Here is a 12,830-nt window from a genome sequence, read left to right as displayed (position 1 = left end):
CTTATAGAAGCTGATGCTTCGAGGAATTGAGTAACTTACTCAAGGAAATGTAACTGGTGATTGATCTTAACACTGAGCTGTATGGCCTGTAAGTTTGAGTAATGCTGTTGAAACAAAATCCAGTAGATTTCTCTCTTTCAGGATTTTTCAGAGTCTTGAGTAAGCATCGCCAAGAAGAGAACCTCATTTGAAATGGAAAATATTGTATCAGAGTGAAGTTAAGAGACCAGGCAAATTTTTAAGATCAGTATGATGAACACTTAATCTCCTTTGGTAGTAAAAGTTGAGACAAATGCTTCAAGTTAAAAGATGTTTCAAAGTGAAATCTGTAAGACTGATTTGTTTCCAGTTCTAAAATGATGATGAGAGAATAAAAAATGACTATATCTGGTTTTCAGCCTAGCAAAATGTCGAATTCTAGAGAGCAACTAGTGAATTTTAATCAGGCACCTATTAGAGATATTTTTGTTTGTTTGTTTCATCAAGTTGAATAAATTGTAGGTAGTATTTTTTTTTCTTGAAGTAGTCTTTGATAGAAGCATAGGTGAGAATGTAAAACTGAAACTACAGATCCGTAATTGCAGTAGAGGTGATAATTTCACTTACACCTTCATTGTAGGAGAGGGAAAAAAAGCAAACAAATGAGATAAAGAAGCGGTTACCTAAAAAAAAAAGTCAGAAACATTATAGTATAGTGGTTAAGTGCATAGGATCTGGAACAGAACTGCCTGGGTTCAAATCTTGGCTCTTTAATTTACTAGCTGTGTACATTTAGACAAGATGTTTTGCTTCTGGAAACCTCAACTTCTTTACCTATAACATGGGAAAAGTAATAGTAATATATTTCATAAGGATATTTTGAGTATTAACTGAGTGGATCTATACCTGGTTCATAGTAAGTGTTCCTTATTAATCATAAAAATAAAAGAGAAGTCAGTAATATTCCCTGTGAGAAAGCAAGGGAAGTAAAAGGAAAGATGCTAAAAAGGATCAAATATCCAAAGAAAAATACAAGAATAAGTAACTATTTTTAATACAAAGTCATTGAGGATTTAAAAAGTTAATTTCAATCACATGTTGAGAGCAAAGTCATTCTTTCTTAACATTATTTCCTAAGGGAAAAGAGGCTGGTTAGGTAAAAAGAAAAAGAAAAAGATGTGAAGTGTGGGAACTGCTGACTTGAAATTTGGGATATAAAAGGAAAAAAATACAAGTTAGATCAGAAAGACTCACATAACCTCTGCTACTCAAGAGGGAATGGCTTATGTTAAAGAATAAAAAGGAACGTGAAAAGGCAGAGAAATTGGAGATGCCAAATACAGATGAGACTACTAAGGGAACAAAATGACTCAGGAGTGGTGGAAAGATAACAGTTGAGGAGGTTACACTCCTGGCCCATGAAGAGTAGGAAGTCTGAGTGGGAAGTCACAATTTTGTCTATAGTGAGAAGAATGTGAAGACGGGGAAAAAGAAATGGTCTGGACAACTGAAAAGGTTGAAATGAAGTCAGTTGTAGTGGATAAGGAAACTTGTTTTGGAAAATCATGATTTCTTTCAAGTAATAAAAACTGTCAAGTGAAAGGAAGATAAAATGCATGGGATTGAATGGTTGAAGAGAAGGATAAAGGTATAGAATAGCAATTATGAGAAAAATAAGCTATGGAATAGGTATCAATTTTAAAAGACCTTTTGAAATTTGACAACATGAGTTAGTATTAGGGCTAAGCGGTTCTAGAGAGTTCAAACATTGGGAGAAAGGTAGGATAATAGGATGAAAAACTAAAGATGACAATTACATATTTAAATAGTTTATCTGCTATTTCTTATAGAGCAGTGTGCAGATTTATTTAACAGGACTCAAAACAGAGGTTTGGGAAGGTGATTACTTGAGTAACGTTACTCAACTAGTAATAGATTCCAAATTACAATTGAGATTTGTTGTTCATTGCTGTTCTCACTATGTCTGTAAATATCAGAGGTTCTTGACAGTCTATTACTGTAGATTTGCTTGAAGGTAATCTTATTTATTATGGAATTTATTTATAGTAATATTCTCTGGTCCAGCAAAGCTGTCACTTGTTAACGAGAATGCATTTTATAATTTGTAATCACTTTTTAGTTTTTATTCCCAAAAGCCTAGTTAAATTTATGTTTAATTAAGTGACTATTATTAAATCTTGAATTTTAAAAAGCTATTTTATATTCCAGAAGATCTACTATTTTAAAATTATAAACTACTTCAAAATTTTCTGCAATAGTTCAGCTTTCATCATTTAAAGCAAAGTTCTTAAATAGACATTTGTGTCATGTAAATAAAATATTATACTTTTCCATTTGAAAGATAAAATTGTGCTTAAAAAATACCTGTACCCTTCATAATCACTATTTGGGAAGTGTTTAAAAGGTGGGGAGGTTAGGAGTATATAGCCTTTTAAACTGTTACTTATAACAAATATTTTAATATATTGTTCCTATATGGTTATTCAGGTAATTACCTCTTTAAGATGTGTATCAGAAACTTACTAAATGATTTTGAACTTGAAACTACTTAAATTTTCAGTCTGCATAGTAAATAAGTATAAACATTTGTTTTTAAAATATTAGGGAAGCAAACATATTGTACATTGTACATTGAAATATTAAGAATTTTTCTGTACTATTTGTGTGGTTGAGAACAACTGTCAAGGCTGTTTTTAATCCAATTAACAGAGCCTTTTAAATTAAAGGCATTACTTTAATATATTTACACTTATATGTTTATTGGAACAATTTTTACAACTAGTATTTGAAAAACAACTGCAATGCAAACTTCCTGGAATTTCTTCATTGTTATAAGCTAAATTTGTAAAGGGAGGAGACTTTCTGTGTTTAAAAGTATCTATCTATATGACTAATAGGTAACTAGAAAACTTAATCACATGTTTACTTCATTACATGTTTGTTATTTTAGGAATTTAAACAAGAAAATATATTTAGAGACAATTTTACTGTGACGTTTCAACAATCTTATCCCTTAAAGCCCAACTTATATACTTCTCACCTGTTTTATTTAAAATATTAAACTCTAACTTCTTATCAGGATATGGTATTTAATAACCAAACATTTAATAATTTTAAACATACTAACATAGTCCCTGAAGTTTAAAATGACTGTTTTTATTTCTATGAGAAAGAAACAGCAGCAGAATTATTAAGGGCAATATTGATGAGTATGAGTTGTGTCAATTATTAATACGTGCCCAATATTTCATGTACATGCCAAACAAAAAGGTATTGAATAAATTGACAGAAGATAATGTTAATTTTAATGACTACAAGTCCTTAGTCGCTTGATATTACTACTTTTTCCACACAGTTCTTTGCAATATTTCAAGACCTTGCTGAGAATTCATATTCAGGGCTAGATGGTTGTCATAATAAACTTGTGATACTTCAAGCTGGTTTTACCCTGATGGGAATAGAAGAGCCCAAAACACCTATCTCACACTTGTGTAGGTTAAAGAACTTGGTTTCTAACCTATATTGGGATAGATGGCCTCTAGATTTATTTCACATCTATTTAGTCAACAACCTCATAATTAATTTGAGATTAGTACAGAGCAGACTTTTAAATATATGTTAACTACTCCCAGGAAGTCTGTGCAATAAGAGGTGTCACCAGAGGTGGGAAAGAGTACAAAGAGTAGCACGAAGTCAGTAGCATATGTCTCAGCATAGTATTACATGGAAAATAAAATACTAGTGCAGTTATTAATGACTGGAAATGAAAGTCTCCCTGAAGAAATGACTTTATAAAATGAATTTACTAAAAATAGCAAAACCAGAAAACAAAGGATTTGAAAATTTTCCTTCTTTTATGAGGTTTTACTTCTGAATGTAGCTCCTCTCCCCTTTTAAAATACGATTTAACAAAAATCTTGGTATAACTCAACTCAACATTTTCCTCAAACTATCTTAGGTTTTAACTTAAGAGCCAAGAATCACTAGAGGAGTGGAGTGGACTGTTTTAACACATGATCTGATGTTAGAACCAGTCTTACTTTGTTACTTGAGAACAATGTGTTAAGCAGGAGTCCATGAATTTTTTGTCTTGTTTTCTACTCTTAAATGCTTTATTCTATCCAAATTAGGGCTTTTAAAATCTTAAATGCATAAATATGATTGTATTAAGTAATTTCATCTGCTTTTCCTGACACTGCTGCACCTTTAAAGTTATGCTTTTGCTCATATCTGAGTAATTTTGATGGATATATATTAATATAAAACATGTCCATATAGAATTTTGTCAATTTATAAACCACCCAATTTCACCAATTAAGAAGTAGTATCTATTGAGGGAACAACTTAAGTGATGCTATTTGCTGAGTGAAAATACACTTTTTTAAAAAGAAAAATCTTAACATCTTACACAAACTTTAAGGTTACTCTGTTAGACATGAGAAGTTTTAAAGCTATCTTAATGAATTGTTCAACAAGTATATTACAGTCTCATATAGCATTTTATATATAGTATATGTATGTATTTAGAAGTGAACAATAAATTTGATTCCTAATATTTTTGTGCTTATTTTCAACACAGGCTGATGATGCTACTATATATTATATCCCTCATCTATATAAGTTTTTAGTATTTAGCATAAATGATGAAAATATTATGGCAGTTTGTTAATATGCTATTAGTTATTTGTTTATTAATGTGAGATTAATGTTTACATTTTCAGACGGGCTCTAAATTTATTAAAAATTAATATTTTAGAAGATAATATGATATTAAGAACTCAGAACTGCAAATTTAATTGCTTTTAAGTATGGAACCCTAAATTCATGTGGAATCAACTTGTTGGTGATGTTCAACATATTAAGTAGGTGGATACTTTTATGCCAAAGTAAACTCCATTTCACCACTTCTTCCAATCCCCGACTGTATTCATTGATAGGAAAATGATTTTCAGTTTTGCTCATTAAATTTCTTGAATTTTTGTTTGAGATCTCTTTTCCCCCAAGAAAACAAGAGGGAAAGAAAAGAGACTGCTATTCATGAATATGGTCAGGATACCTTTAATACTCATGTGAATTTTTATCAGTCACCATCATGATTTCAAGTCATGAATTTATTTTTACATGCTTATGCATGCATATTTACATGCATTAGTTACTTACTTGATCTTAAATTCCATTAAATTTGAATGAATAGGAGAAAAATTCGTTTATAGGATTTTGTTCTCGTTATATTACATTTTATTTTATTTTGTTTTATTTAAATAATCAGTTTAAGGCTTATAAAGGTTGATTTGCTCCTGAACTGCTTTATTCCCAGACATTGCCATCTTCCCCAACTACCACCAAGTCCTCTCCATCTGATCCCATGACCACCTCCAGAGCTAATCAGGTACAGTATCATCCTGTCATCTACACCATACTTTTCACGGGTGATTGCCTGCACACTGGAGAAAAAGATAATGGTGGGTTAAGGATGTATTCGTTCATTCACATATGTGCACCATGATCAGATTCCAAATAACCTGAGAAAGAAGTATCAATTATTCCTGAAAACTTATATGCATTTTTAGCTTTAGATAACAAAAATATATTCAGATGGTAGACTACTAGAATTTTGGATTTTCTCCTTAAAATTATGACTTTATGGTGCTCTGAGGGTTATTTATTGAGTTGGTGTTTATAATCTCCCTTACTGTTTCTTCCTAGGATTCTTGGTATATAAGTTAAGAATATCATATATGTAAAAAATAAATGTGTAAACATGACTTATTGAGCAAAGGTATATCTTTAAATGTGAATGCATTTTTATTTGTTTTTTTATTTCAGATATGCCTTTCTGTGTAAACAGTTTTAAACTTGATGAAAAGCATTTCTAGCAGTCTAAAAGTAACTGGAAATTGGTATTTGTGATGATTTTAATTATGTTTAACACTCAGGAAATGGTACTTTTTTTAGAATTTAATAGTAGCCTTTTCTTTGCTGAAGTGCCAAACTTTGCAATTAGAAATATATTTTAGTTTAATTGGATGATTGTTTTGGTACTGAATATTTGTAGGACATTCTTCAAAAATGTAGTTATTTTTGGCACATTTAAGGAAATCATCTAAAATATTCTATGTAATTCAGAGCCTTACTGTACTTTTAATATGACAAATGTTGAAAAATATATTTATTAAAATGATTAAACACATTTTCATTTTGTCTGAGTTGAGCTTCATTTAGGTGAGAAATGTTATTTTCTTTACTATTTCCACTTTTTTTTACTAATACAAGGCCTTATGGGATTATTTAAATATTAAACAAAAGCTTATCTTTTAATATATTTTTAATACAGTTGACTAATAAACTATTAACTTTGAACTATATTTGCTAAATATATTAAATGTGGCTTTTGCATATGATCTAATATAAGGCTGTCAGAATTATTTTGCTCATTTATTCATTCTAATACTTTTGCAACCTTAGGAAAAATTTTAAAATAACTGGAAGCAGAACTAACATTTAGGATGTTATTCTATAACAGGAGCTTGATTTTTATTTTATGCAGTAGTGTTCCCTTCAAACAAATATACCTTACAATGTTCACATTTTAGCCCAAATAAATTGGTTTAAAAAGTACACATGTCTAGTGATGAAACCCAGAACTTCTCTTTGAAGGTAATGGTACTACATAAAGTGATAACCAAGCTTGTATTTTTGATGTGTGAAGTTAAAAAGTACATATACATTTTCACTCATACCTTATCTCTTATGTGAGCTTTAATTATATGATATAGAAAACTACTGTGGAAACAACTGACTTTATGTTTTTAATGTTTCTCTTGTACCTCATTTTTCTAAACAAAAACATGACAAATGAGTACAACAGCAATGAAAATAAAATGATTTTTTTCAACGTAAAAAGTAAAAAATCCTGGATCTAGAAAGAAAAACATCTTAATAATTTTGTCTTTGAAGCTAGATTTGTATTTTCTTTCTTTTATTTTATATGAATGTGACTTTTTTATAAAATGAGTTCTTGAAACGATTTAATTATTTGTTGACGTTTACCACTAGATACGTTACTACATCCACCTCTGCCAAGTCTTTTTCTAATTTGGATATAAGTCATCTGTGGTTTTATACTCTGTCCACTGTTCTCAGTCATATTTGTTAGCATGTTTTATTTATATTCTATTTTCTTCTGTTCTTGTACAAACAACCATAATACCTCCTGGAAAACATGAGGCAAGATGTAAAAGAACAAAACAAAATCCTTAAATTCATTGAAGGAATTGTAGTTATTCTTCATCTTTATGGTATTAGTAGTTTGTAATTATTTCTTTCCCTACAGTATTTCCTAGTAGATTCTATTCATGTAGTAGGACTGAAGATAATGTATCTTTTTTGTTCATTCAGTTTTTAGATAGCTCACAGTTGTTTCTTGTGGACAGTCCTAATTAATTCAGCTTTGCTATATTGACTTAGGTCTGTGAGAGTAACAAAGAATAATAGTTCTAATGTGATCATCTTAAACTATCCATAATTAAAATAGACTTTTAAACCTAAAAGAAAATTTTTATTTCTCGTTTAAATTTACTTTATTCTTACCGAGCAATTTAGCAGATAAGTCTCCAGTTTTATAGCTGACAGAAATGGCTTAAAGCCAGAGAATTCTGTTTTACATTTAAAATTATTGTTTATGTGTTATAGCTAATCTTGTATCCTCTACTGGTGAAAGTTACTGTGAATTTTTGTAAGCCAATGTAAAGCACATCCAGACAACTATTTGGGTTATTGTCATCAATAATAGCTAAATGAGTTATATGATTGAGTTACATTTCCAGAATAAATTGTTTGTGTTACAAACTAATGTGATAAGAAGAACTAAGGAACTATTAATATTTAGAAAACCCCAAAATAAAGAGGTTAGGAAATACATTAAAGAGTAGGGTTTATCTGCCATTTCAGCATTTAAAAATCTTTTTTATTCTTTTAAAAATGATTACATATGTTTCAGTATACACTGAATTTCACTTTCCTACCCTCATGTTTCCACAGGTCAGACTGTTTTCACAGATCAGACTGACACACTATAACTTCAATGTTGTGGGTCTAGAATAATTTCCCCTGGAAAACTAAAGGACTATCATATGAGAAGCCGTATAGAATGGTGGTTAAAAGTCAAGACTGCAGCCAAATTGCCTATAATCAAATATTTGTTCTGACTCTTAACTGAATAAATTGGGCCTCAGTTTCCCCTTCTGTGAAATTCAGATAATAAATTCATTAACTATTTTTAGAACATTGCTATTTTAGAAGGTGCTGGTCACCATATAAATGCTAGGCTATGGGTTTTTTTTTTAATTTGTTTTAATTTTCTGAAATTTCTTTCTGATAACAATGATAAAAAAAGATTATTCTTTAAAATGATAAATAATAAAGCATAAAACAGCTTGGTAAAACTGAGTTTTATCTATAAAGAAAGATTCTAAGATACTAGTATTGCTACTTTCTCAACTCTAAAATATTTCTGTAATCAGAGTATCTGTATGCTTTTTAAGATAGCTTAAGCTACTCTACACTTTCTTCCCTAGTGAGAGTACTACATTACTTGTTTAACTAATAAATCAAATTGCTATTATTTCCCTATTGAAAAAGAAAAATTAGTTAGGGCTGATAGTTTTACAGATGACACTTTTTTTTGCATGTATTTGCATATTGCAGGGTACAAGTTTGACATTTTTTAATATGCAGAATTTTAAATAAGAGGCAGACATAAAGATATAGAGTTAGATTTTTTTAAGCAATGTGTTTAAACTTTAAAAAAATAAAACAGAATCAGTTGGGTTGGCCCAGTTCCAAGTTATCGATACAGATTTTTCAATCACTTCAAGATTCAACAAAATGGTTTTGATAATTAATCAACAGTGCCAGAAATTAAACTCTAGTCTTAATTTTAGGTTCCCGATTGTTATCTCTCCTGGGATTCTTCTCAAATTTCAGGAAAGGATAAAGGGTAAAAAGAATAATTTCATAAATAAGTTCTTTGTAGACATTTATTTATGTACTTAAAATCTGAAATTATATATCAAAACATATACAGCAAATGAAGATAGGTAACTCATATATAACACTCACTGCTCTTACTTTGAATTCATGACCACGTATCTCAAATGGACCACTAATTCTGTAAGGCAGTCATAAGCCCATTCACTTTTTTACTCTCTGAATGACTATTTCATAAGTTCTCCTTTCAACCACTGTATTAGTTTTCTGTTGCTACATAATAGATTACCACAAATGTACTGGCTTGAACAGCACACATTTATTATCTCGTATTTTTTATGGGTCAAGAGTCTGGGCACCTTTAGCTGAGTCCTCTGCTCATGATCTCACAAGACAGCAATCAGAGTATCAGCTGGGCTGTATTCTCATCTAGAGGCTTGACTGGAGATGAATGCACTTTTAAGTTCATCCAGGTTGTTGGCAGCATTCAGCTTTTTGCAGCTATATGACTGAAGGCCCAGACTTCTCCCTGGCTGTTGGCAAGAGATTCTCTTATATTCTAGATGCTGCCCAAGTTCCCTGCTGTGTGACCCTTTCTACGGGCATTTCACAGCTTGGCTGTTTGCTTCTTGCAAAGCCAACAGGAAAATCTCTCTCCAGTGTGTGCTAGTAAGATGGAATCTCATTGAACCTAAACACAGGAGTGACTTCTCACCTCCTTTGCCATACAGCATAGAGTAGTGACATTCCATCCTTTTGCCATATTCCCTTGATTAGAATCAAGTCACAATTTCTACTCACACTTAATAGTGGGAATTATATGAGGCATAACACCAAGGAGGCAGAGATCATGGGGCCATTCTAAGAACTGTCCCTGCTGCAACACCCAATATCTCTTGCTCCATCCTCACTCCCAGCTGATGATCTTATGTCCTACTTCACTGAGAAAAATTGAAGAAAATTTCCACAGACTCATGCCAACAGCACTTACCCACATATTCTACCTCTCATCTATACCATAGATAAACTTTCCCTGCTCCTGTCTAAAACCAATAATTTCAGTTGCACATTAAACCTCACTATTTTTCCTTTACTCAAAGACATCCCTTCAGCAGTTCTACCTTCTCTCCTTTATCTGTCAAGTTTGTGATCTCTGTGGCATCATTCCTGTCAGCATTCAAACACCTGTTTCTTCTTCCATCTTAAAAGACAAAACAAAACTTCTCTTAATCCCACTTCCCTCACCAGCTAATGCCCTATTTATTACACTGTTTTGTAGCAAAACTAAAAAAACTCATTTCTCTATTCTGTTTTCCTATTTCTGTTTTCCCTTTTTTTTAAGATTGATTGATTGATTGATTGATTTTATTGAAGTATGGTCAGTTATAGTGTGTCAATTTCTCCTGTACAGCATAATATCCCAGCTATGCATATCTGGGTGTATATATATTATATATATTTGTTTTCATATTTTTTTCATTAAAGCTTATTACAAGATATTGAATATAGCTGTCTGCGATATACAGAAATTTGGTTTTTAATCTATTTTTATATATAGTGGTTAACGTTTACAAATCTCAAACTCCTAAATTTATCCCTTCCCACTCCCTTTCCCCTAGTAACCATAGGGTTGTTTAATATGTCTGCAAATCTGCTTCTGTCTTGTAGATTAGTTCATTAGTGTCCTCTTTTTTCTTTTTTTTTTTTTTTCTAGATTCCACATATAAGTGATATCATATGGTATTTTTCTTTCTCAAACCACTCCTGTCAAGTTTTTGTCTCCACCATTCTACCAAAACTGTGCTTGCTAAGAACATCAGTGATGACCACATTTCTAATTCCAGTTGTCTATTCTCAATCCACATGTTACTTGACTTATCAACAGTATTTGTTCTGGTTTATCACTTTCACTTCCTTGTTATACTTTCTTTATTGGCTTTCAGAATATTGCACACAATTGCTTTTCCTCCTGTATCATGCCATGCGCTTCATCTCAGAATCCTTTGCTAACTCCTCTGCTCATCTTTCTTAATGTTAGAGTCATCTAGGTCTTAAAACTTGAGACTCCTTCTGCGTGTATGCTTTTCTTTCTCCTCATCTAATGCATTGGCTTTTATATCCCGACAGCTGCAAAATTTATGTCTCCAATGAGAGGCAAGTTTACAATGAACTAATGAAGCTTAAGCCTTAGAATTTCTCACTTGCACAGGCTTATTACAAGTCCCTCACCTAATTTTATGTTTATAGTTTTGAATGTAGTGTTTCCCAAAAATGTCTCCTAAAATTGTGTAAGATTCAGGCCCCCCCATAACTTGGGTTTGCATTTATCACTAATCTAGATCTCAGTGTGAAACTACAGACTATATCCAATTTCCCACTAAGCATTTCCACATGCACATCTAATGGACATCTTAGATTCAGAAGTCCAAAAACTCCTCCAAACTTGCTCCACCCATACCCTTTACCACTCAGTTGAAGCAATTCCATATATCCATTTGCTCAGACCAGAAATCTTTAATTCATCCTCATCTCTCTTCTTTCACACCCCAAATCCAGTTCCTGTAAGAAATAATAACATTGACTCTACCTTTAAATGCATATAGAATGTTAGCCACTGCACATTACACCTATTGCTACCCTAGTCCAAGCCTGAATTATTGCAATATTTTCTATATAGGTTTCCCCGACTTTCAACCTTTGCTCTCCAAAGTCTGTTCTCCACTGAGCCAACTGAGTATTTCTTTTAAAATATATCAGCTTTTAAAAATTTTCTTTGCCTACATTTGCAGTAGTTTCCCATTTCATTCAATAAAAGGTAATATTCCCAAAGTGACATCCATTTACTTACAAGATTTGGCACTTGCCACATTACCTCTTTCACTTCATTTCCTACCACTCACCTCCTTTTTCACTCTACCCCAGCCAGTCACCTGCTTGTGTTTCCTTACAGACGTTAGGCAGCTCTTGCCTCAGTATTTTGTTCTTGCTTTTCTCTCTGCATGAAATTCTCTGGTCTCAACGATCTACTTGGCTAACACCATCTTAGCCATCATGTCTTTGTTCAGAATTCACCTTCTCAATAATGTCTACCTGACTAGCCTATTTAATATTGCAACCTGGCCTTTCCCTTCTTCCAGTACTCCTGAGTAGCTTTATTTTGCAGGGTTTTTTTTTCCATTGCCTCATAGACTACTACATAATTTACATATAATGCCTGTTTTAAAAACTCACTTTTTATTTTTGAAAATTCCTTCTTCAAACGAAATCTTGCACAGAAGTTCTCTAAAAATATAAACCAATGGGAAAGGAACACTTTTGATGATATAAAGAGGTTAAGTTAAAGAGACAAAGCCTTTGTTAGACTTCTATTTTACTTCTTATAGTACTCAGGACACAATTTGAAAGTATTTTTTTGTTTGTTGGTTTTTTTTTTTTTTTCACAGGGGAAACCAGTCAGGCTCTGGTCTCAAATATTGTCATAATTCTCCAACAAAATATGAAAATTAATTTTTCTTTCCTTCAGTGTGCATGTGTGTGTCTGAGTACAATGTCAAGGTAGCATTCTTTAGAAGTGTATTTAAGAAAGTCCTAGAAAAATAGTGAATTCCAAATGTTATTTTTAAATGAACTTATCGACTTTATTAAACACGTTAAATTTTATGTACGTTGTTTATTACTATTAGGATAAGCCTTATAAAATTACTGATATTTGAGTGCAGTTTCTTGTGGCTCATAGTAGTGTGTGTATATCATATATATATCAAAATCTCAAAAAATTCTCAGGAATAAGTTGGACCAAAACACAAAATCCGTTATAAGAAAATGTGGAATTTTCATATAAG

General features: G+C 31.7%; 1 protein-coding gene across 4 annotated transcripts in view; it reads left to right on the top strand.

The window, feature by feature from the left end:
* The window catches only part of NOVA1 (NOVA alternative splicing regulator 1), a 142,246-nt gene that overhangs the window by 112,506 nt on the left and 16,910 nt on the right, over nt 1–12,830 (top strand). For all 4 annotated transcript variants that reach the window (XM_072962878.1, XM_072962875.1, XM_072962877.1 and 1 more), the window contains one exon: nt 5,318–5,389. In XM_072962878.1, the coding sequence (XP_072818979.1) occupies nt 5,318–5,389 (72 nt within the window). The remainder of the gene's footprint in view (nt 1–5,317; nt 5,390–12,830) is intronic.

This window comes from Vicugna pacos, chromosome 6 (assembly GCF_048564905.1).
Source record: "Vicugna pacos chromosome 6, VicPac4, whole genome shotgun sequence".
Lineage (NCBI taxonomy): Eukaryota > Metazoa > Chordata > Mammalia > Artiodactyla > Camelidae > Vicugna > Vicugna pacos.
The sequence above is the reverse complement of the archived record's forward strand: the minus strand, read 5'-3'. Positions and strand labels throughout refer to the sequence as shown.